We start from the raw sequence: 26,030 nt of genomic DNA, 5'->3' as shown, positions 1-26,030 counted from the left end.
TGTGTTGCTCTGTAAAGAATAATACTGAGAGAAAATATAGGTTCTAAATGGTATAACTTTTGTCTTGTTACTGTTGCTAAAACATTTGCAATTAGAAGATGACTTATCACTTGAATCTTGCTTTTTTATCAATGTATATGTTTAATTGTTGTTTTTGTGAAGGATGCTGGGTCCAAAACTGAAATATTATTACTTGTAGAAACTTTTGTTTGTTTTTATTTTGCTTTCCCAATGTCGTTCATTGAAAACCGTCAACTGTGTTCACTGTGACTCCACAGTGCTTTTTATAATTTAATGAATATAGCAAGAAAAATCCATCTGTGGGGTGTTCTTGTGTCTCAGCCATTTTCTCATTTCTCCTTGTCTCCAGGAGACAGCTATTTATAAAGATGTTTGAGTCTGAGTTAACAGCTTTAACTTAATAAGGAAGTAAAACTAATTGCTGTCAAATTTCTCATTGGCACAAAGGTTAGGAAGCCTGAACACAAGTTTTAAAGAAGATGAAAGAGGATTTAATGCACAAAGTAATAAATAGATATTTCAGTGAAACTTCATGGGATCAGAGACAAGGCTTAATTTATCTTTTCATTAATGTTTCATTTTTCCCTTTGTAAAAATAAGAATAGTATTTGCCTAATTTACTAGTAAGAGAATCAGTCAGCAAACGATCTGCAGTAATTGCAGAGTGGTTATAAACTGGCAGTAAGGGCCATGTAAGGATCTGACTGGATAAAAAGCAGCAGTGAACAAGCTGTCTTCCTTCCAGGAGGAGTTTGTAATCTAATAATACAGTTCTCTGTGGAAAGTAAGAACTAATTAACCAAAGGTGTGAAATTGGAGAACATTAAAGTCCTGTGAGATGATTATTTTTTTGAGAGAGTGGCATTTGTTTCCTGAAGATGGGCTGTTCATTCTCCATACCAGTATGCACAAAAGTGTTTCGTGTTCTTTCATTCACATCCCCACTTAATTTGTTAAGCTTACCCTAAGGGTTTGTTTATTTAGGTCTGTACACTGCAGACAGTAAACAGAGATATGTGATAAAATCTTCTGTACAGGCGTCTGTGCTGCCACATCTAAACTCCATGTGCCAGATTAGTACTTTTCAAGTTAACTTGGTCATCTCTGCTAAGCCACTGCCTGCCACCTAGATGTATCTTCAGTGTACTGAGTCACTTGAGTTGCAGAGTGGGGAGATGACAGTTGTCTTTCATCCTCCTCTCTTACTGTCTGTGTCCTTATGGTACCCTTCTAAAAAGAAGAAAAAATAAATAGTTGTTCCAATTATGTTTTAATCCTAAAATAACACTATGAGGTGACTCAGTTGTGTGTAATACCATCTTTTTTGAATACTTGTTTCCAAACTTGTCCCCATTAGTGGCAGGGGTAAGGAGTAGGGGATCAGACTGTAACAATCTGTGTAATTTTAGTTCGTTCAGTCAAATAATAACTGGTTGCAAGAATTTCTGCCAACAATTTAATAAAAAATGAAAATGGGAAATGTCTGAGAAAAAAATATAGTCTTATTTTCACTTCAGCTGTCTCTTCACGCTGTCTAAGCCAGTCATCTGTCATCTTAGTTTTGAAAAGAAACTTGGGTGTATTATTTTTTTCTTCATAAGAAATTTCACTCTGGTATGAGAAGGTGCCTGCTGTTTGTATTTGCAAAGGTTAACATATCTTGTTAAAAATGACCTGTCATCTGCCAAAACATTATATGTGCTTCTTAATAGGTGAAAATCCTGTCACATCGTGTCCTCCATAGTTAGCTGCACTTGGTGTGCTGAGACTGGGACATTTGCTTCGGCTACTCTTCTTGGTTTTTGTTGAAACCTGTTTTAAATCTTGGAAATGTTAACCTCATTAACCTAAGACGTACAAGAGATACTGGTTTTATAGCTTTAGAAAAAGTGCTGTAATTCTTCATTCATTAACAGTATTTGAAAGTCTCATTTAATATGGGATGTTTTTATGCAGGAAACAATATAAAAACTATAGCTACTTCCATAAATACAAATCAAAGAGAACTTTTCATGCTAAACCACATTCTTTCTTATTGTTTCCTATGTTAGAACAAAATATTATTATCAACCTGATTTTTATTTTGTGAATTACCCTTATTCTAAGAAGCTCATCACAGATTTTGTGTCTTCAAATGTCTTTCTTTGAGAGGAAAGAGAATTCCACGTAGGCTTTGTACAAATAAGTTGAGACCCATAAGAGTTATGAATAAAACCAGGCAAACCTCACTTCACAGGCAAGATGCCTTTCTGTTTTTAACTGGAGACCTAGGAAATTGCTCATCTTTCCCATATTAGGCATACATTTTCTTGTCTTATGTCTTTAGGAATTTGTATGTTGGTTTAGAAGGAGCTCAGATAATAGATTTGACATTTACAGAGTTGTACTTTTAATAATTGAGAAACATATTTGCAGGTTTTTTTTTTTTGAGGAGAAAGTGTTACTATATTTTGTGTAAATTATAAGTTTTTAAGCTTTTTTTTTCTTTCTGAAACCAGTAATTTCCTATTGTAGCTGGAAATGTTAAGTGTAGCTTTTTAAGTAATAAAGTACAGCAGCAACTATTGTGCCTTAGCAGCTTTTCTAATACAACGTTTGATTTGTTACTGTGTCCTCATAGGGGAGCATCAGCAGTAGAGTGTACATGACAGTGAGAAAGTAAACACATGCTTGCAATCAAATTAATGTATTTCATCTGTCTTCAATTAATAACAATCTGTCATGCTATCTATCTGAGAAGCGGCATAAACAGTTTATTTTGTGTTTGGAATAACTTCCTGGAGGTAGTTAATGTGACATGTAGTTTGTCTGACATGAGTATAACCAGATCAACGCTCTAGATGTTTTCTTGATAACCTAAAAAAATTACTGAGAAAGTCTGTACTGGAGCTATATTTATATTTTGGTTTGAGCTTCCTTAAATCAGAGTAGTGGCATAGTTTTCAGGACTTCCATGGAAGAGGTTTCTTTTCTTGGCAGTTACACAATTTTAGTGTGAGAAAAAAGATTGAAAGCATTAATAAAAATTTAACTATAAAACGCTGCAGTTAGCACTCAGAAATTCCGGTCCGAGTATTTGAGAAGTACGTGCTGTAGTAATTTAAAACTACCAAATCAAAGATGATTTTTAAAAAGCAAGATAATACACAAATTCTGATAGTAGTGCAGATTTGGTGCTGTTGCTGTCAAATTAATTTATTACTTCTGCATAATTCTGGTTACTGTTTTTATATGATTATTAATAACATCAGATACTTGTTCTATCAGATGACTTTATTTGCGCAGAAAGATCTTTTCTGTCTAATTGGAAAATGAAAGTGCACATGCTTGAAGTTCTAAGTAATCTGGTCAAATATTCTATTCAAAATGAAATAGTTTCCTCTTTTTAGTGGGAAAGCAGTAGGTTACTGCTAAGCTGAGAAAAAAAAATGAGGGAGGTTTTTTCATTGCCTGTTTTTTTTTTTTCCAATTTTTTTTTGAGTTATGGCAGAATTAGAATTAAAAGTGGTTAATTATGGCAGAAGAGGTCTGAGAAGGCTTCCTTCTGGCCGAGCAGTGGGACCTGCTAAACTATGCTCTGCTGAGGTGCTATGGGGCAGAGGTCTGATGAATTGGGCAGTAAATCCTTTTGCCCAGAGTGCTGCTCCCAATGTTCATTGTGATTTCTGTTTTATTCATTAGAATAGTGGGTATTTAGCACATCTTGGAGAAATCCCTCTTTGATTCCCTTTCTTGTGCTCTTTGCTCATGCATGCGAAAAGCAGAACCTTCACATTCTGAAATTAAGATGATTTGTTGAACAGTGTCTGCTGCATGAGGATAATCCTGTGTAACAGTATCGTTGTCTTCAGATTTTCGGGTGCTCAAGCTAGGTTTGTCCTTAAGAAATAGGTCTGAAATTATACCAAAAAATAGGGTGAAAGAGAGATCGTCATATACAGCCCCCTTTTTTATGACCCTGGAGTATTTTCAGAAGAGAAAATATGTACATAATTTTAAGCACATGTAAATCAAATTAATAAATTATTAAAGCATTTTACTTGTCATGTCTGTGTGGGCTAATCATGATAGCTCATTATTTAAACATTATGTAATTGTATACCTTGTGTGAACAGCTGCAAATACTTTGCAGAAAGATTTATATTTCATTTTTCACTGCATACTATAAAAGAATATATTTTTGTGTGGTACTATAGATTAACACAGATGTTTACTCGTAAATTTAGAACTACCCTCCATTATATTAAGATATGAAACAGTTATAATATGCATGATAAAAACAAAACTAGATAGTTGTAAATTTGTGTTAATAAATTTTTTAATGGAAAATACTGGTATTATCAATAAAAAGAAAAAGTTAAGCTTAAACAGCAGAACTGCCTCTTTGTAGCAGAGTCTTTTGCAGTTACTTCAATTTCAAGGCTTGAAAGTGAAAGATGATCAGATTTGGGTGGAGAGGCATCCTTTTACTGAGGTTCTCTGAACTATTTCATGTTTCTTTTCATACATGCAGTTTAGAAGATGGTTGGGTTAGTTATCACTGGTATGTAATAATCTAAAATGACTGTATAGTGCCTTACAGTTTGCAAGTGTAATCTCATGATCCAGGAGAAATGCCAACAAACTATTAAACAGTCACAGTTGCTTAATATGCATTATGCATGCCACTCAGCTGTTTATGCCACTCTGAGCAAGTACTGTCACCATTTTTTCAGCTGCTTGGAAGCACCTGTACAAGTTATATATTTGTGTTTCTTTCAGAATTACCTGAAAGGAAGATTCATGCAAAAAGGATGTTCCCAGATTTAAAAAAAACCCTGTACTTTTACATGGAGTTCTTCTCCAGTGATCTTATGAAAGAGACTGGCAGTCCTGTGGGAAAGGGAGATAAATAGCATGAGTAGCAGCCTTAACATTCTGTATAAATTATGTTCTGCTGTCTTTTTAGAGTATGTGCAGTTATTTGCTTGTGTGATAATATTTAAATCAAAATATACTATTACATTTTTGGCAGTTTAAAAGATTATAAACCTGGAGCATTAATCATTGTTCTAACTAGTGAAATATATTTTAAAATACTGGCTTTGTTTCTGTGAGTTGTATTACTCTGATAAATTGTTACGTGGTTTTTATTATTGCCCTAATTTAAAGACAATACAGCTGTGGGATTTGATATCACACTTATTCCTCGAAGCAAACTTTGGTGAGCAAATTGCATCTATTCTAGTTCATTTTGGTGAAGTTCGTGAGCTAAAGTAGTATTAAAGATACTTAACTATTGGTTTTCCACATACGTATGGTGTAATGGAATGGAAATGATCATTTCTCCCTGCACGGTGGTGCTATGTGGCTTGTTTCAGGCCTTTTTTTTTTTCTCTTATGGAATGGTACATATATCTATATGGTGTAAAAGGAACAGTTACGGCATTAATTTATTTACCATTAGTGACTCCAGAGTCTAAAGTCAAAAGTAGCATTATTATTCAGTCAAGACTGAGTTGCTGTTGAATGGCTATGTGTGGGTAGATTGTAAAGCACCCATTTGTGTTTCATCTAATGTTTTTTTTTTTGTGTGTTCCTTGCTACTACCCAATAAAATTTCAGTGACTTAATTTCTCAAGTAAAGTTATATAGAGTTTTGACTTTCAATAACTATACTCTCAAGTGTTTGCTCAGTTTTTCTATCATTTGATATCTAGCCTTGCAGACAGTCATTTAAAGTAAGGTTTCCTTTTCCGCTTAGAGTTAGTACTGTCGGCTTTTCACTGCAAATAAGTGATGTATAGCAGCAATTCAGAGGGTAATGAAAATGTCGTTTGTATAAATCACCTGAAGATGTGACCTAATCAGTTCTCTCTGGTCCTAATTTAAAGCTACTGTTTTGTCCTTGCCTTCTTTGAAATGTCTTTTGCTCTCCACAGAGGTGACCATGATGGTTTTTAAATATTTTTTTTAACCTAAATTCTGCAGTGTTCTTCTTACCTATTTTTCTTCTCATGTTGTCAGGAATGCCTTAAAGGGAGTATCCCTGGGATTTGGGATGTAGGAGTTCCATACTTCTCTCCTAGATTCTGTTTGATTTTTTTTTTTTTTTTTTTTTTTTTTTTTACCTTGGTAGATCTCTGTTTAGTCTCACCTACAAATCAAAACTGAACTCTCCAGAGTTCGTGAGAAGCAAGTATTTTAGTAATCCTTACCTACTTTTGCTGCAGCAGACACTGATCTTTGCTGGTTTCATCTCTGGTGGAAGGTTTTCACTTGGATCCATTTGGCTTGGTGGAAGTTATGTCTGAATTCCTGAAGTTTCTGATATATTTTTGTTGTGCCAGTATTTTTATGGGGTATGCAATACATACAGATGCATACAGATGTGTTATGGAGCAACAATTTATCTTGCTAGCTTTAATTGAAATGACTCTACACTGGACAGGCTTAAAGGTGAATGTTTAGTTTTATTTCAAAGAAACAAAAAGTTGGGCTGTTGACTAGCTAGTTAGGAACAGATTTGCAGGAGAGGAAAAGGAAAGCAATGGAGATATTTTTTGGAGAGTTACTGGCAACCATGGTTTTTTTTATACTTGTCATATGAACATTTTTTAGTGTGCATTTTGAGCATAAAAATGAGCAAACTGCAGCAACCCATATTTTGGATGCCTTTTCTTAGAAAGGGTCTTCAAAATGACTGGCAGCTAATAAGCCCCTTTTTCTGTCCTCAAGTCAATCAGAAAAACACTATGATTTCTCCCTCTTTCCCCCATTGCTTGTGATGCCCTTCCGCTCTCCTCCGTTGCCCCTGATGTCCCCTTGCTTCCCCTGATTCCAATTTTTATGTGGTTTATTTAAGCATTCCGTTTAATGCAAGCATACTAAGTGGTTCCTGTATAGTCAAGGAATTGGCAATGTGCTAATTTGACACTATAACTACTTGAACTACTATTCCTGCCAATTGGTCCCATTTTTAAGATCTTTAGAATTTTACAAATGATACATCAAAGAAATGCTGTCACCACATTCTGCAGAACTTGCACATCTTGGGGTTGCTTTAGCTTTTTGTGATCAGAAAACATAAATTTATTAATGTAGATAGTAGAGTTTATATCCAAGCACTTAAGCAAAGTACTGGTTTGTAACATTTGTGTGCTTTAGACATTCACTGTTTGCAAATAAATCTCTTCTCACTTTAGAAACTAAAATCCTCCTGTCTCCTTTAGACATCCTATTGTGAATTTCTAGCCATCAGTTTATATTCTACTTGGTAAAAATGGAGCTATTAATTTTCCCTTGTCACTCTTGCCTTTCTCATTCACTTCAGATGAGAAGGATGACTGTACCATCTGGCACATAAACTTCACTTTGGGACTTTCTTTAAATGTTTGTGTTTGATGTGTGTCCAAATCTTTCAGATTCTTTCTTTGAGACCTTTGTTAGATATGGCCTGTCATAACCATTACCGCACTTAAAATGTTCTTATTTTGCATCTTCATTTCAGTAATTGCTTTTTCTTGGCCAATGCAATGTTATTTAGCCATTTAGAATATTATGCAAGATCATTTTCCTGGTTTGTAAAATCAAGCCATATTTATGTATCTGATTCTATCCAAAACTTATTTGTCTCTGCCTTTCAACTTTTCATGCCTTAAGTGCATTTTAGTCTTATCATTCATCCTAAGATATCTATTCCTGCTGTTAATTGGCTCATCATATGAGGCCACATTGGCCAGCTGTTTGTTTTATTTCTATAAAGTCCCTGCATTCCTTATAAGCATCTTTTTAGAAAATTGTTTTTCTCCTCCAAATCCCTCCTTAAAGTCTTTTTGCTGTGATGTCTAAATAAAAGCTGGACAAGACTTATCTCCTGGTGTGCTAAGAATTCTGCCTGTCGAGCTGACCGATATCAGATGTTAAAAAAAAACAAAAAAAAAACCAAAAAAACCTGGAGGGTATCTATTCACTTTACTTTAGCTGATCTTCAGTAACTATGTCTTTGCCCTTAGCCTGGGGAAATGAAAAGTAATATGAGTTAGGATAGTCGTCTTTCATTGACTGCAAACTGCAATTTTGTGTAGATTAATATTTATTAACACTTGAAACCTGTTTCTTGTACTAACACTGTGCCCTCTTTCATTGAGAGCTAATGTAACGTGAATTGCCTTACATTTACTGTGGGCTGAGAGTATGCATGTGGACAGTTACCTGGCAGTTATCTAGCATAACAGTAACTCTGCAGTTCACAGCAGACTGCCCATAATTCAGAAGGGACAAGGTAAAATACTTTTAAGTGGGGAGGTGAACTGAGAATTACAGAAAATTTGGAAACATAATTTCACCTTGATTTTTCACTTCCAAGTCTGTTAGATTCTAGGATTGTTTGTGCTTTTAGTTTTTCTACTGTAGTAAAGTATATGCTCCACTAACCATATAATATTTTTGATGTTTCTTCAAATAAAAAATAGGAGACATTTGAGGATATGATTTCCAATATGGCAGTGGCATTTTATCCTGAAAATTTATCAGTTGTTGTGTTCTTCTACTCCCTAATTCTTTCCATCTTGGGAAAGAGAATTTGAGCCAGATTGTAAATTGTGAGCTTGTTTTTACATAACACATATATATATATATATATATATATATATATATATATAAAATATATATATATTATATATTACTTACATAATCATGACTGGTATTTTAGAGGGATGGACTGTAAATGCTATCTACCTGTCTATTTTTACTGTTATCTTGTGTAGGTTTTTGGAGGTGAGGTATAGTCAAAGAAATACAGCGGGTGAAATTTGAAGGTAGGGTTAAGTTTCCTTTAAGGGCTCATCAAATAAAAATAAAGAAAATATATTTTTATTTTTCCCAAAAGAGTAATTTCACTGTTGTGTTTTCCAAGCTGCACTTAAAGCTAATATGCGAAGAGTAAAAATAATAGTTAATAATTATATGGTTTAGGCAGCATGCTGTATTTTATCCTTAAAAGCGTTTCAACAGAGGCTCTCTTCTGGTAGTTATGTTTCAGAGAAAAAAATTAAGTAGCTGTTTCATAGACTGCAAAGTCAATAGCAATTTTTTAACAAAATTGGTATTGACTTTGGGCTTTGTCTTAGTAAATGTTCTTCCTTTTGAAACTATATATTCTGTGTTTAGTATTATGAAAAACTGTGCTACAAGCATTAGTGTTAATAGCTTAGTATTTTAGTCCTTCACAAATTAATGCTTGTGGTAACTGGATGATTTTAGGCCTGTTCTTATAAACAAGGCCTTACTGATGTGCTAGGAGCAGTAATATGTGGCAAAAACTCCACATTAACCAAGGTAAGCAGTATAAATGGGGTGTAGGAATCCCCTGCTAGACTAAAAATCTCCAAGAGAAAATCTCCAGAGCCTACAAATTAAAGACCTCCAATGTCATTTTAAAATAAAGCCTTTTATGTAGTAGGAGAGCATTTTTTCAGCTGATAATCAAATGACACTATTATGCAGGCTTACTAGATTTGCAAATTTACAAGTTTTTACAAGTCAGTTGGGTCCCTTCCTCAGGAAATCAGTTTAAGTTTTTTTTCCTGTATTGACTCAAAGAGCCTGGTTGTCCTTAAATCCTTCTGAATATATTTGCCTTATAATTTGACGGCATTGAGTCAACACTCTTATAGGAACTGCAATGCAATAAAAAAGAGAAACTGTTCAATATGGTTTCCAGTTACCTTGGGATCAGATTTGGAGAGACTGGAACATGTACAATAAAACCTGTGCAAGGCTTCCATTTTGCTTTGGAAGCACCCAGTGCTTTTTCAACATAAATATTAATTTGAAAGCTTTGCTCTGCTTCCGGTGGTTGTAAAATGATAGAAATGAAAATGTGTGTGACTCTTGAAATATGCATTTTACTGGTTTTAATCTTCTGAACTGTACAGTTATGGAATTGAAAGCTTCATGTATGAGTAATGAAGAACCAGTGCTTTTACTCAATTCATTTTTTATTATAGTGTTTTTGTTCTACCATATTCTGCATCTAAGTTCTTTATAACTTATTACATTTTTTTAATTAGAAAAAAATATGTAGATTCAGATGTGCTTGGTCAACTCTATTTTGTAAAAGTCTTTAGATGACACTGGAACCTCCAATATGCATCATGCTTGCAAGCAGAATGTGCAAAACTTAGTTGTCTCAAGTTTCTGTATGTGGTTAACAGTAAATTTGTTACGAATTGTGTATATCCAGCAATAAGTTTCTCCTTTATTTTAGATAAGAATTAGTCGCATTTGACCATACAGTTTTATTTGTGGTTTTGTTTTAGTTTTGCAAATAATATTAACCTGATGTAATTTGTTATTTTTATTAGGGCAAATGATTATAGGAAGAAAGAAACCTGCATTTGCATACACCTGTAAAGAAAAAGATTACATCTGATGTGTTTCCAATGAATAATTTCCAAGACAGGTAACTGAATGGGCTCCATTTTAGTAATTTTTCCTTCCTTCAACTTTTTAGTTGACTTGGAGCATATGCGTGCAGTGAAAGTTGACAAGCACCAGCGATTTTGTCAGGAAAACAATTTCAGTAGCCATTTCGTGTCAGCCAAGACAGGAGATTCTGTAAGTAAGAAAAATAAAACCCTTGTAGATGTCTTGTTTTTATTTTTAAAGATGCTGAAGTTTTATTATACTTCACATATCAAACCATGGAGAACAGTGACTGTTGCAGGTTGTTTTTGCCTGCCTAGTTAAATGAAAAATAGATCTTTGTGTATATTCTTTATTAATTACAGTGATTTCTCATCTGATTTGCAGTTTAATGTATAGTTTTTAATATGATAAAGGTCTAATTTATACATCAGCATGAGAACAGCTATATCTCTTTGCTGACAACCTGTAGTTAAATGTATTCCTTCATTCCAGGTGGAGTCCCATCTATAGACCATCAATATAGAAACTTTGAACAGTTGATAGTGTCACGAGACCCTGTTGCAATCAAAAGTTTTTAATAGGGGTCCTGAGCCATTGGAGACACTCCTACTGCAGGTCCATTGAAATTTGAACATTTGGTGTTTTTAATACTTTGCAGAGTATATTTTTGAACAACCTTTTGACTCTGAGCTAACTGGGTTATTTGTTTTAGTTGTAAGTGTATGGAAGTAAAGGTTCTTTCTTAGTTGACTCTGTCAGTCAAATTAAATCACACTGTATTGTTTTGCTTGATTTGTCACATGCTTAGTAACTGTCATTCCCATAAAACAGTCTTGTATCTCTCTCCTGTGTTACTTATGACAGCATACTTAATTTTTGTTATTAAACAGTAAGACCATGTTCAGTTATATGCAAGTATAACTCTGTAACACAAATAGAACCAGTTTTTAAGATCTTTGATGAAACGTCTGCAATGTACTGCCTAATTTTATAAGATAATAGCTTTTCTTTGAAGTCTAACAATTTTGCTGTGACAGATGCAGTGAGTCCTCATTCTTCTTACAGTTTGTGTTGAATCTTTGGCATAATTTTTTGTTTAAATTAAAGTTTTTTAAGGTAGAAACAGAAGAAAAAAATGTATAATGCTTCACCCAATGAAGTATGCATCTGATAAAACGTATTCCTTTCTCAGGCAAACAATCTTTTTTTTTTTTTTGAGATTTAGTAACAGGAAGAAAAAGCAGTCCTTTTTATAAGGTTGATATATTTAACATAGCAAAATATGAAGGAATCTTTATTATGTCTTTTAATTGATTCATGAATTGCAGCAGCATCCTGCTGTATGTACTGATTGTTCTTTTTTTCACTTGCTGTATAAAGACAAAAGTAAATTTAAACGTACCTAGAAAGCATTAACCAGAAGTCTAAGTATGTACTAAGAAAAGAAGGTATGAGGTATGGTTTACAGTATTTCATTTTTTTTGTTTCACTATAGATTTGAATTACTTCCTCATGTTTTTTAGTAGTTGTGCAGGAAAGACAGGGTGCTTACCCTGGACAGTGATCTAAGAAGAGACCATCAATTGCTGCTTTGGTTATAGGCTTAGTTAAGATAAATGATTTTTTGTTTACCTCGGATCTTTCCAGCTGACTCATTTGCAAAAGATAATTTTGTATTTATATTTCATTCTTATAATTTAAAAAAAGCCCAAAATTCTCCTTAGAGGAAAAATAAATTTAATGAAAGATTTAGTATAGCTGTCTTACTGTCTATCAAATTGTATACATAAAGCACTGAACTTGTGCCTGATGTTTTGCGCACAAAGCATCCTCATGATAGGTGGTCTAGCTCAGTACACCGAGAGCCTGGTGTGGGTTAAAGTAGGCATCTGGAAAAAAGAGACCTTGTTCAGGATTTCTTGCTAAGTGGATTCTAGTAGAATAGACCAGTACTAGACCAAGTAGTTTAGAGAAATTATTTTGGAAGCTATTATGGTTTGTTGGTTCTTCCACTGATTCATTGCTGTTTTCCATCTTGGGTGTAAGAAGAGGTTGTATAAATTGTCTGGTTTTGAATTTTCACTGAAAATTACAAAAATCACTTACACAGGCTCTTTGGAGTCCAGCTGCCTGATGAAAAGCAGTGTTTGTTAGTAGTTTAGATTGTGAGCTCAGTCGAATAACCATGTAGATGAAATATAATATGGGGTTCAGCAGCAGTGCAAACTTAAGCTGCTCCTCTTTAACATCTGTTGTGTTCTTTAAACTGATTTAAAATGCAGCTGCCTAAACTTTAAGATTGGTGGACTGGATTGAGATAAAGTAAACCATTGCCACCCAGTGTTACCTGTCCAACCATGTCCAAATTCTAACTCTGCAAGGCTGCTGCATCATCTTGCTTGTTTTCTAGATACTTGCTTTCGTTATAACATCCATAATGTTTTATAAGACTTCAGAACAAATAGAGCATTGTATGGCTTTCATATTGACAATGTTTTTTAAACATGTGCAGTATAGCTTTTGGTGATGCACAGTTCTGTTGCTTTCAATTTCAGAAACCTGTAGGTTTCTCTATTGCAGAATACACTGGTAATATATTTTTTGTGCTAAACATTAGTGAATACCCTTATTCATATTTTATAGCACTGAGAGTAGTATTTTAGAGGTGAGTTGTGTAAAAGCTTGTTTAAACTTAAGTCTCTGGAGGCAGAGTAGAAGTGTTGCTTAGTAATCCAGCATACTGTTCATTCCTTGTACCATTGTTGAGTTATTTTCTCCTGATTTTTAAACAAAACTGAATGTACCAGATGAGGTTGTTTTCAGATCTCTCTTGCACAGATCATAATTTAATATATCTAATTGTTTAACAGTTCAAGGATGTTTTGATATATTTGAAAGAACCTCAAGAATGTCCGTTTTTAATCTTTTAAGTGCAATTTAATTTTTTTCCATAGGTCTTCTTGTGTTTTCAGAGAATTGCTGCTGACATACTTGGCATCAAACTAAACAAAGCAGAGTTGGAGCAGTCACAGGTGACTTTTCCACAAATACATATTTTTTTATTTCCAGGTATTTTATTTAGTGTTAAAAAAAATCATTGGAAATTAGTAAGTGTCCTTTAAAGCACTTCAATATAGGGAGAAAGTTCAAATTGAGAGCAATTTTTTAAAAATAGTGCATAAAATTGGTTTGGAAATTAAATCCTCTCTCTATGTATTCATATGCAGGTAGCATGGAAGATTTTTTTTTTACACACTTTAAATACTGTACATTGGTGTCAGATATGGTTTTTATGAAAATTGTTCTTTTTTCTTTACATATTTAAAAACCAATTTAATTTTAAAACTACACATTTAAGTCATAAAAGGCATAAGCTTCTGTGAGTAGAAGTGTTCTAAATCAACCTTCATTGTAGTAATACAGGAAAAACCAGTATTTTTTCAATCTGAGGGTTGGGAATTAACCATGTTAAATCCTATGTTTGGTTAATCTCAGATTTTCATCATCTTTGTGTGCCTGTATAATACAGGACCTCAGAAGTGACTCTCTGCCTTGGGTAAGGAATATTGGTTTTGTATGGTCGCTATTTCCCATTTTATTCTGATTTGCAAATGAGAAATGAATCCTGTTCTGGTTCAGTATACCAATTCTCAGTGGCAGGCAGAGCTGTGGAATTGTGTGTTTGGGTAGCTATTATGGCTACCTGGCATCTGCAGTTATTTTTCTCACCATACCAGTCCCAAATAATTTCCCCCTAAAGGAGCTGCATGGTTTATGTCCTTGCATTTTGTGTTTTGTTCTTTGAGTTATGAGTATTATCTTGGGGATTTTCTGTCATTTCCTCTGCAGTGAGAAAGGGCTGAGAGGGAAGAATGTTTCCCAGCAATAGGTGGGAAGGTCATCAAGAAGGTTGTCCACCATTCCCTTACATTGGTTAGCCATAAGTTAGGGATGTGAATGTAGTGATTTCATAGTGAACATGTGGCAGAACCCTGCTGCATGTCATACTCTGAACTGTAGTAGAGCTTTGTTGCAAGCTCATCCTATGCATTAATTGCTATATGCAGAATGGCTCTATTGAGGGCATTGTTTTAGGACCTTGTGAATTTATTGGGAAAAGATATTTTTACTATTTTAAAAAATTAGAACTGTAACTATATTAATTAAAATGTGAGTACTTGCTTAACTATCTACTAGAGTTGGAAGTCAGTTTTTGTTAGTGAAAGTTAGATAAAAAATGTGTTAATTGTTCAAATAAGCAACAAGCAAGAGGTTTTCTAGTATAACCCTTTTTCCCTTATCCTTCCCTTTCCTTCCTTCTTCTTAGCTCCTGCTTCTAAAAATAGTTTTCCTGCCTGTAAGACTGTGTGCATAGGTTTAAACCAAAAAAGATTGTATACAAACTTTGTTTCAGAATCCTCAAAAACAAAGATTATACTACTGAATATAATCTTACATGTACATATATGTAGTATAACCTTACTATACAATGATGTTTGAGATTACAATGCACTTATTTTAAATTTACTTATTGAGCTAAAAGTAGTTGCTTCAGTGGTGTAATATCTTGGAACTGCTAGTTACTACCAACGTTCAGCAAGTACCACAAGGTAAGTCAGCAAGTTTCTTAAGAAAAAAAGGAAAAAGGCAAAACATTTTTTACCTACAGCTTGGCCTCCTGCTTTTTGAAATATACAATAAATATGTAATTTCTGAAAGTGTTTTGCCATGGTGGTGTTTACAATCTGTGTTGAAGTGGTTAACTAGAAAACTGTATTTCAAACAGTAAAATGATAAAATACACTTACAGTGCATACCTGATGAGCAAGGCTAAGAGGTTCTGAAAAGCTGTAATTTATGGCTAGAGAAATATTGAGCGTGTTCATTCAATGGTTTTTACTACTAAGGCACCATCCATCTGTTGTTCTGAGCTCTATGATTATTTGCATATAAATAATTCAGCACATTAAGAGCTCTTCAGTTTTTCTTTGGTTGTTTAGCTAGAACTGGAACTTCAGTCTTAGCCCTCTCTGTGCTTAGTGATTTTGTGAGTAAGTAAGATAAGTAAGCTTGTAGATCGTTATTCAAATACCTTAGATTAAAAAGAGAATATAATCAATGGAGTTATACAGAAAATTGTAGCTTTCTAGATAAGGTGTCTATTTTTAGGTTAAAGTAAGAACCTTTGTATAGTCCTGACTCAAGAGTGCATAACTTTCTGTGTCAAATTGGTATTTGCTTTAAGTAGGCTTCCTCTTGCCTTAGTATTGTAATTACAGTTTTTAATTTTGTTGAGCAGATCAATGGAATATGCAGTTATGGATGAGAGTAAATATTATGCAAATTGCATTAGCAATAGCTTGTAAATAGTTAATAATGCATAAACTACTCACTGTGGCCCACCCATTACTGTTCATGTGAATCCACACTACAGTGATTAAAAAAAAAAAAGATAAACAGTAAATGGAGCTGGATAAAAAAGAAACTTCAGTGTAGCCATTCAGGTACTGCACAAGTACGCTGTGCATGTAGAGTAAGAGCAACTGCCTGGCTTTGCAAAGTTCTACTAATTGAGCATAGTTTCAGTCTACTCTGAAGAATCACACAAAGTGAATCACAAATTCTTTGTCACAAGAAGAACATTTACTTCCTTTGAGTGGGCTGTAGGTACTACTGCTTAAGTCAGTGAGAAACCAGTGGGAATTTTATTTGAGTGTGTGTTAGCTGTATCTTAAGGTTCATTATTGTATAGAACTGACTACCCTGGTCACTTCTAAAGATAGAAAAGGAGAATTCTCTACATAAAACTTGAGAAGGAGAACTTTAACCTCAGAGAGATGAATAGAATGACATGTTTTGAGAGAAATTTACGAGTCTGCGGTGGAAAAGCCTAAGTAATGTGTAGGTGCTATTTCCCAGGAGCATGGATCTGGTCTCTTAGCTGGAAGGAGGTGGTGTTACATGATGTTGCCATCACTAGGTTTCTGGTTTACCACAGACTTTATAACAGGTACAGGTTCCTAAGTGTGGTGGTGATGTTTGGATTTTGGTTTTTTTTTTTCTCCTTGTTTTGTTTTGTTTTTTCTTTTCACCTGTAAAATGGGCACGGGGCTTCTTTAAATTAAGAAACAGCTATATGAATGTGTTCCCTTAAACTTTTAGCCATTTAATACTCTAGCTGTTGAACTATAAAAGCATACAGAAAAATCGATAGATGTACGCTACATAAATGTTATAAAGAAACAAAAAACTAATCTAATAGTAGGTGTGACTCATCCTTGAATCAGTAAGTATGCAAATGTTGACTTGGATTTAATCTTTAAACAAAGAGTAAAATACATTGTAGTTTTTACAAATGTGCGCTACTCAGATAATGGATCATATCTTTGAATTTGCTGTATTTTGTGTAATGTGAGTTTTCCTTATTTTGAAAAACAAGAAGGTTGCTGCTTGAAAGTATTTGTCAGAGAACATCAGATATCTTTGTTCAGCCTAGGTGGTAACAAAGGGGAAGATGGAATACTGAGTTTGTGTAAAATGCCAACAGTGACATGCTCTATGTATGGTTTATTATGTATTTCTTCATTATTACTGATTGTCTAATGTAGAGAATGCTCTTTAAAACATATTTCTAGTGCTTTCAATTTTATGCCTGAAGATCATATTTCTTGTGTTTAAGATCAATTATAATTGCCACACTCACTGGGAGGTTCTTAGAAGTGGCTCACAGGTGGTTAGAAATAAATAATAGGAATCTCAAACATGTTACTTATATGAATTTGTGGTGCTTGACTCTTGACTTTAGAGCTTTGATGACTGGCAGAAGCTTTTGTGAAAAGTGGATGGGTGTTCCTGGTCCACTTCGAGTTAACAACACAACTTCTGTTAATGAACCTCAAGAGCGAGCCTTAAAAATTGAGTTATTTACCACCCATTTTTAGAACACAGCTGCACCAGTTTAAGATATTAATGCAACCCAAGCTATTTGTTACTGCCCTTTTTCTGGAATTTATCACTCCCACAGCAGAATCAGAAAATGGAAGGTGATCATGTGCCTTGGCCGCATCAGGGTGAAGTAGAGCAGTTTAGCTTAAACTGCTGCTGAAAGTTGTTTTTAAGTGAAGCTGCCAGACTTTGTGCTGAAGCGGATGAGGTGCAAGTATATGTTACATTCCACCAGCTCTCCTTTGGCGGCAGTGATCTCCAGCAGAGGAATAGGACAGACATTTGGGGGTGGTAAGTTTTTAAACTATCTCAGCTAGAGCTACTAAACCTTGTCTGTTAACATGCTGAGATGACTGTTAATCAAACCTTTATTTGGACAAAACTGTGGTGAAACAAAGAACTAGATTACTCCTTATGCGTGACTGGAAAGTAGAGAATGTTTTTGAAATGGAACAGTTCCAAAGTAAGAAAATTGCAGATTCTGACTTATTTTCAGTCCTCAAAATACTCCTCCTTTTAAATCACAAGGGTCTGATGAAATTTGAGGAAATAGCTCCTTTACTAATCAGATGTTTTTCTTTCTGTATTTTTGACTTTCAACTGTAGTGTAAAAACTGCATGGGGTACAGCTTTGTTCCTTGGCATTGGCAAGAGCTAGCATTTTTGTAAGTGATGTGTAGTTTTCTATTTAACTAAATGCCAGTTCAGCAAATCGGGGTGTGTGTGCCAGGTTTGTACAACAAAATGTTTGGCAGATAAGTTTGGTGGAATTCAGAGCACCTGCAGCAAGAAAGGTTCTCCTTATTGAGAGTGGTTTGAACCATGGCAATGATATGCTTAGCATAGAAACTGATACAAAGAAACCTAAGTTTTTAATTACCGTGAAGCTAACAGAGGAAATGTTGCAGTGGGTTTTTTTCACTCCTATTTAGGTGAAATTCCTTTAGAAAATCCAAGTCATTTATGATAGTCAGTTTCTTGCTACATTGTGCCTAAGCATGGGTCACTAACCTGCCTGTGTTTACAGGATGGGATTTAGACAAATGTTTTGAGGAACAATTAATTGCCTACTGATTGTGAGACCTTTTTTTTTCTTTCCTCTCAGCTGTAGTCAAAAGATTGGTATGAAGAAACTAGGTCCTGTGAGGTCAGATAACACTGTTTAGTGCTAAACCTCCTACTACCACCTTACATGGGATTTGGCAACCTTTCCCTTGATAACATCAGTCCAGGAGTTGAGTAAATCATGAGTGGTGTCCACTAGATAAGATAATATGAATGCAATCAATTAAACTCTAGGCGAGTACATCAGCAGCTAATAAATCGAGATCCCTTACCAGCCAATTCAACTGTTGCTGCTTGTTTGACATTCAGGTTTTATTTACAGAGGTAATCTTTAACATATATACTGTTTATATATTCACATAATCCTGTTAATAGTTTCCTTTAACATAATAGTATTTATTAATGTATTCATACATTTTAACCTTGAAAATACGTTGTGTAAAGCTGAAGTATTTCAGAAAAAATTATTAAACTGGTTTAGGATATTTTTTGTAACTGACCAACCTCCTCTGTTACTTTTTTGTTCTATGAATTATTCTCCCCTTTGCATGAACACTGTACTAGTAGTAAGAAAACTTCCAACAATTTTGTTTGACTTTAGCAGGGAAAAATGAGAGCCTTTTATTTTTGCATTATGTAGAGCAAAGTCAAAGGTTGCAGCACTTGGATGTGAGGTTGTTAATTGATGTCAGTTTTAAAATTATATATTTAGTTATAACGCAATAGTTGTGTAATGGAAAAGATGCGTGTGTACGTCTAATGCACTTGCTACAGTTGCTGGTAGGAAGTTGAATAATGTAATATTTAAGTACCTTAAAGGAATAGGCCATTGCCACCTTTTCTTTCACTGATTTGCTTTTCTTTTTATTCTTTCCCTTCTCTTGCTTTAATACACTTTCATTGCTTGCATGTATAAATATTTCATTTTGGTACTTTGATAGGTCATGTCCTTGAAGGAGCTCGAGAAGCAGCCCTAATGTTGATGATGCTTTCAGCTAGACATGTTGCTCCTTCATTGTCATAAAGCCTGAAAAGAAATGCACTTTTGTTTTGCTTCTGCATAGTCTTCTTATTTCATTCATTCATTCATTCTTTTCAACTACTGATTAATCTCTCCATTTCTCTTTCCTTCTCTTTTTACATTCTTCTCCTTGCCCTCTCTCCATTATGCTGATAACATGCTGATTAACAGCATGTTGTCAGGGCAGAACTAGTGAAATATCCTGAAGAAGATAGTCAACATCACAACACTTCCAACTGCCAGAGCAAAGTCTGCTCAATGCAGTAGTTCAGGTATTGGTGGAAAACTTGGTTTGTTTGTTTTTCCCAAGCTGCGTTGCTTTTACATGAAGTAACAACTGTTACAGTAAGTTCTATCAGAAAAATGGTTTGTATTGTAGGTGCTTGTAATACTTAATATATTAATTTGGAACTCTGTACAATTGCATGTTGATTCTAATAACAAGGTATTTCATAGAAATTAAATGCTTCATGCTGCTGTGTTAAGGAGGTCCTTCAGTGCTGTGTATTAAAAATGTTGCATAGCTGCCTCAGGTAGAAATAGACTTATTTGGAAATTGGCATTTCATTTCCTCCTCCTCATTGGGAGAGACCAACAGTCTGATCAAATGCTTTTAAATAGAATGAGTAATACCTGTTGGATCTGTATTAAAAAATAAATACGGTATGCAGAGGTTCTTTTTATATTAATTTAATCTTTAGTCAGTCTGCCTATCAAAGACTTTGAAATATGGTTGTATGTAAAATTTACTTTTGAGTTCTGTCTGTGCATTCTTGTGCAGTGCTTGGAGTGAAGACCGAAAGACAAACTTATGTACAATTTCAAATTACAGTTTAGGCAGTTATTCTTAAAGAATGCATACCATAGACTTTGTAAGCAAGTATTGTTTTATTATTTCCATTCAAAGCAGTTTTCATGGAAGTAAAACTGTATTAATTGCTTTTGCAAAAAGTCATGATCCATTTGTAGTGGTGTGAAAATCTACCGAGGCACTTCCTTCTGCTTAGGACGGATAAACTGGTATTTAGAATGAGAATTATCACCTAGTAAGACTTCCTGTAGGGTAGTGGAAAAAAACCTAAATGGTACCTGTTTTGCCTAATATTTCATATGCTTTTACAGCAAAATATCTGTTGAATTTTTTGCCAGCATGAAGATTATATTTCCTAATTGTTAACTGTGTTTTCTTTTATGACAGAGGGTGGTGAAAGCAGATATTGTCAACTACAGTCAGGAGCCTGTGACAAGAACCATTAATCCTCCTAGAAGCTCAATGTGTGCAGTGCAGTAACTGTGCTATTCTCTGTTTCGATACCTTCGGTGGTTGTCCTACCTTGACACAGGCTCTGGGTTTACCAGGAGCTTTAACAGTGACTGTCGCAGCAATGCAGTTAGAGGCTTCACAAATGTGTTACACCACTGTACGCTGAGAAGCAGCAGGCAGGCAGTTTTTATACTGGCTGAAATTCAAACCTGAGACCACACACTTTGAAAAATTAAAGTCTCTATTCTTTTAAATTATATTTAAATAAAACAGTATAACTGTGTTTATATATTTCTTCTGATCTATTTGACTGGAATAAAAATGGATGAAGAAGTCTGGCATTCAAAATACTTTAAAGACATCATCATGGAAGGGTATTTTGCCAAAGCATTTTTAAAATTTTTCCTTTTCTTTCTCCTGTGATCTGAACTAACACTCAGTGAAATGTAACTTGGAAAAGCTATTGCTGGAATAATTTCCAGCACATAATGTATTTTATGTAGGGGTAATTTGGGAAGTATTCCATTAATATATGTACATAGTGCAAAATGTATAAATTATATCCACTAAGACACAGTGCTTGAAATAAAGCTGTAATTATAAAAACAGTTACTGAAGTCTCCAGTTGTCTCCATGGATGCTCTGAAAAATGCTAGTGCTTTTGTGTATTTTTATTACCACATCAGCATTATTTCTTGCAGTAGTAGATACACTCATATGTCTTCATGAATATGGATGAACCTCAGTCGACAGTTTGGGCTGTAAATGTTGAGTGATATATTCCGCATGCATTAGAAACTTGATAGATCAATTAGGATCAGTCATTTTTAATAACCAAATGAATTACCTTTGGCCTGATACTCTTTTCTTTCTAGTTCAGAGTAAATGACAAATAAAAAGCTGTCTGCTCTGTGATCAGTGCATTTCTCCTCTGTTCCTTTGCTAGCAGTCTCTTTTAGATGTTCAGTTCTCTGCTGGCACATCTGAATAGAAAGCTAAGGAGAAAAAAATAGTAAGCCAACTTGATTCCAAACTAGAAATCTATCTCATGTTTTAAGTCTAGAATGTGTTTTCTTATAAAGTACAGCAAAGCATTTCAAGATTTAGAGAATTAATGAAGCTGAGTGAAGGAAGCTTATATATCACAAGTGAAAATGGTGAGCTTCTTCATGTAAGTTCTCCTATTAAGCTGTTCAAGCAAGTGCTTAATAGTTGGAACTACTAAACTATTTAATAAAATAGTTGACCTATCAAATTAAAAAAAAAAATTGCAGATAGCAAGAATGTGCTTTTTGTTATTATTTTGGTATATTCCAAGTTCATTGGAAAGCTAAGTTCATTTTACACCATGCAAATGCAGCTTGTCACAGTTTCATAGCTGTGTGAGAATGACTTACTCTTAGTATTGTATCATTCAAATATGGAATAGTCTAAGAAACAAGCAGAGATACTGAGAAATTATTCTACACTAAGGTAGGTGTGAATTTGCAGTAAAATATTCATTCTAGGGTTATAGTTTGTGTTCTTGTTCCTGTTCTGTGGAGCTTGTATCCCATTGCATAGTATTACCTTATGGTTAAACACAACTGAATGGTGAACTGTCTTCTACTACCACCAGATGAGAAGTTCTGTTCAAACAGTTTCTCTGGAGTAGCTGGGAAGTTTACAAGGTTATGCCCTCCAAAGCATGTGGTGTAAGGTTCTTTGAACCATCAGATTTCTCTGTGTGTTTGTGTCCTGAACTCTGCCCAATATGCTCAAATATTCATGAGAACTTCCCTTTCCCTGAGGAGCTGAGCACAGCCTGGCTCAGCTACGTGGCTAGAGCCATCTTTGCCTCATGCATGTGAGCCAGCTTCATAGTTCTGCTTTCCAAGTAATATGCAGCATGATCTTAAAAACTGCAGTGCTTTTCTCTTAAAAACTTCTGTAATCTTACATTTCAGAAGAAAATGCTTTTTCATAACTTGTAACACAAGGCCCATTATTACCCTGAATGATAAAAAAGTTTTGCTTTTATACTTGGGGTAATCTTGCAGTATGAAGGGTGTGATATGTGTCCCAGTCCAAGGTATTTTATGGATGGATTATACATTTGTCTCGTCATGATCTTTTATTCTCATGTCTGTTTCTCTAGCTGTCTGTGACTTGTACATCGTTTTGTGGTTTGTTCACATTGATCTTTGCACCATTTTCTGTGTTAAAGCCATACCTCCTCTGGAGATATTATTGTTTACATTTCCAAGCTGCTCTCATTCTTCCTCTCTAGCATACATGTATATTATTTACGCTAACCCGGAATCTCTTGTCTTCTGTGCCCCCAGCCCCTCCTTTTGCTGCCACTCTTAACCTCCTCAGCTTTTCTGTATTGTATACTGACTTCCATTCTCCCTGCCTTTCCCTGCCCTTCCTGCCCCATTTAGATCCATTACCTGTCCATGTTTTAATCCTTACAAATGAGCTTTGCTCTTTTTGCTCAGCCCCAGGAGACCCACCTTGAGCCTTTGGATTCCAGCTGCAGCCTAAATCCGTGGCTGTGGTAGCTGCCTTTTAAGTGCTGCAGCAGCTGTGGCTGAAGGTTCAGGGGTACCTTTGCCATTGCTACGGCCCAAGTTCCACCAGGCAGAGCAGAAAGGTCAAAGATAATTCTGGAGGATTAAGCAATGCGGAGAGGGGGAGTAGACAGACATGTTGTGCAGGGATGGCAAGGGATCTCTGGGCACTGGAGGGATGGAAACAAATCTAGTGAGAGAGGTGGGTAGGGGGAGGCAGGCTAGACACTAGCCTGTACCCAGTCTCCTTGCCACTGCTAATCCACACAATTCACATCTGGTAGAGTTAAAGCGTGTGCCATATTCATGCACTTTAAAGTTTTTTGGAAGGTGAGAACTAGTTGAAAGTAATTCAGTGAGCAATGATGAAGTTAAATAATGCAAGGCTTTCCAAAAGTGAGGCGACATATGCTTAGTGTCCATTGACATGGGGAGTGGGCTAGGGCAGGGGTAAGCATGTTTTCTTCTGAAGCTGAGGCCAGATGAGGGGAAGAAACATGCTCAGGCCCTGAGCTTACACAGATCCACACTGGTGATCTATCTGCTCAGAGCTGTTGTGACTAATCATTTCAGTAACAGCTCCACAGCTAAAAATTGTTTCTAAGTTCAGCTCCTCGCTAGGGTCAGCCTTGTGTGATGTGGTGGATACCAATACGCACATTGTGTCTGGCTGTGTGTTAGATTACCAGTGCTTTTAAAACATATATTTGATGTGTTACTAAACTCATGCAACTTCTTACCTTTCGTGGCTCTAAACTTTGGTGGGGTCAAATGGAGTCTCATGAACAGTGGTGTGAAGATATTTCCCCTTACGACCAAATGCTGTGAGCACTAGAGCCTGCCATGAGATCATGATCTTTCTGAATACACGGTTCTTTTGACAGTTTGTAAGAAACCTCTTCCATAAAGTACTATTTGGGTTTCACTGGAACTAAAGGGCTTTTGGATCAGGTGGCTTCAAATGCAGAGATAATTTGCTAGTCAGAGTAGCTGCTGGCAAATGCACCTGATAATGAACCCAGTAGCCCAAATTTCATAATAATTTTTCAATGAAAAATGGTAGCAATACTTAAAATTGTCTATTCTTTTGTGGGTTTTTGTTTTTTTTTTTTTTTTGTGATGATGGCAATTTAAATAAGTCAAATCTTATTTTTTCTTTTTACATTAATTTTATCTAAGGAATATAATTGTTTCTTCACAAAAGAATGTTTGTAATCTTTGTTTCATGGTGATCATGACCTTTTCGTCGTGTTTCTAATAGAGACTACTGTTTAGAAGGTGTCCCTATTCCATGTGTTGATCTGAAACCAAGGATTTGAGAGACACTGGGAAGAGCAAGTGGGGCTGAAGCCTTATCGCTATGTACCTGTGCCATACTGGGATCACTGCTCTGGGCTGGCCCAACAGCTTTAACTGACTGAAAGCAAAATAAAATTTCCCATAACTTGATGTCTTTAACCCCTTCAAAGTAAAACCTGATATATCTAATTAGCACTGTACTGTCCTGTGTGAATTTTGGCATTGACAGAAGACTAAATTACTGTTCCTTAATTAACAATTTTATAATGGAGATTTTCTGCAGGAGAATTTTTCCTGTTTTGAATACTTGCGTTCATTTCTGATGGAGCTTAAGGGTTTGTATGAAGGGCCTGATAGGTGCATTTAAAGCTGCACTGGCTTTTATAGAAGTTATAGTTACAAAGCTGACATGATTAACTACTTTTCCTTCTGGAATTTGAGTATTATTTCCCAAGCAAAGAGGTTATTCCACAGTTTTGTGTTCCTTTCTTTCTTAGTTCAAGTACTACTGCTTAACATACCATCTGATTTCTTTAGGCTGTCTTCATTTAAAACAAACTCGTAACCACTTAAAATGTCAAAATAGGTGAATGCTACTGAAAAGAAAAAACCTGAATTTTTCCATGTTTACATAAGGGTAATGGCATACATATGAGATTAAAACTCCAGTCCAGATAATTATCCATAGGAAGCAAATACATACTCTGATTTCAGATGCTATGAATAGAATGTGATTAGAATTTAATGCACTACAGTTTTATTTGCAAAATACACAGGTCTTATATAAAACCTCTTTTTATAAAGTACTCTCCAGAAGCCTTGGGGATCCCTGTTTAACTTGCAAATGCCGAAGTTTGATCTTCCCCAAATAGAAGATAGTGAAGCTCCTGAGTTCCATGAACTGATTTCTATTTTCAGCTTCCCATAGAGAGCTGACTGTTCAGCCTATGCAAACTCTTTTTTTTTTCTACTCCACTTCATCTTCGTTCATTTTGGCACCATTTTGAACTGGAAAACTTCCAGTTAGCTAATTGGCTATTTGCCTTGTTTTATGTGGGGGTGATGTCAAGTGCTGAAATAACCAATTGACTGAAAGCAATCTTGTTTCAAAGGCTGGTCAGAACCAAACCTCAGAAGGTACCAATTTCAGGTTTGTTTTGTATTTAACCGCTACACAGCATTCCTTATCCTGGTGGACGAACCTCAGAGAAGAATATAGATTTGAGGTCAAGAGCCTGTGTTTGCTCAGATACCACATTTAGAGCACTGAGTTCTGGAGGAAATAGAAATCCAGGTATTTTTTTTTTTTTTTAATTTCACTTCAAGACTTTCTCTGCCTCTACTTTCTAATGTCCTGTTGGCAAGCAGTGTTTTTAAAATACATTAATGTCCTCATTTATAAAAAAGATGTAGTAATTATACGATAGGAAAGTTTTGCTCTTAAGGATGAATG

At 35.1% G+C, this 26,030-nt stretch overlaps 1 protein-coding gene across 5 annotated transcripts in view; it reads left to right on the top strand.

The window, feature by feature from the left end:
* Positions 1 to 21,334, top strand: part of RAB28 (RAB28, member RAS oncogene family) — a 61,897-nt gene extending 40,563 nt beyond the window's left edge. For 3 of the 5 annotated variants that reach the window (XM_061469265.1, XM_061469273.1, XM_061469249.1), the window contains 4 exons: positions 10,517 to 10,620; positions 13,386 to 13,463; positions 19,634 to 19,734; positions 20,661 to 21,334. In XM_061469265.1, the coding sequence (XP_061325249.1) occupies positions 10,517 to 10,620; positions 13,386 to 13,463; positions 19,634 to 19,729 (278 nt within the window). In that variant the 3' untranslated portion in view covers positions 19,730 to 19,734; positions 20,661 to 21,334. The remainder of the gene's footprint in view (positions 1 to 10,516; positions 10,621 to 13,385; positions 13,464 to 19,633; positions 19,735 to 20,660) is intronic. The other 2 variants (XM_061469282.1, XM_061469256.1) reach the window with 1 other exon arrangement.
* Positions 21,335 to 26,030: the final 4,696 nt, after the last annotated feature.

This window comes from Pezoporus flaviventris, unplaced genomic scaffold (genome assembly GCF_033815535.1).
Source record: "Pezoporus flaviventris isolate CSIRO_AGI_PZ_B2104156 unplaced genomic scaffold, CSIRO_AGI_Pfla_v1 ptg000002l, whole genome shotgun sequence".
NCBI classification, from domain to species: domain Eukaryota; kingdom Metazoa; phylum Chordata; class Aves; order Psittaciformes; family Psittacidae; genus Pezoporus; species Pezoporus flaviventris.
The sequence above is the reverse complement of the archived record's forward strand: the minus strand, read 5'-3'. Positions and strand labels throughout refer to the sequence as shown.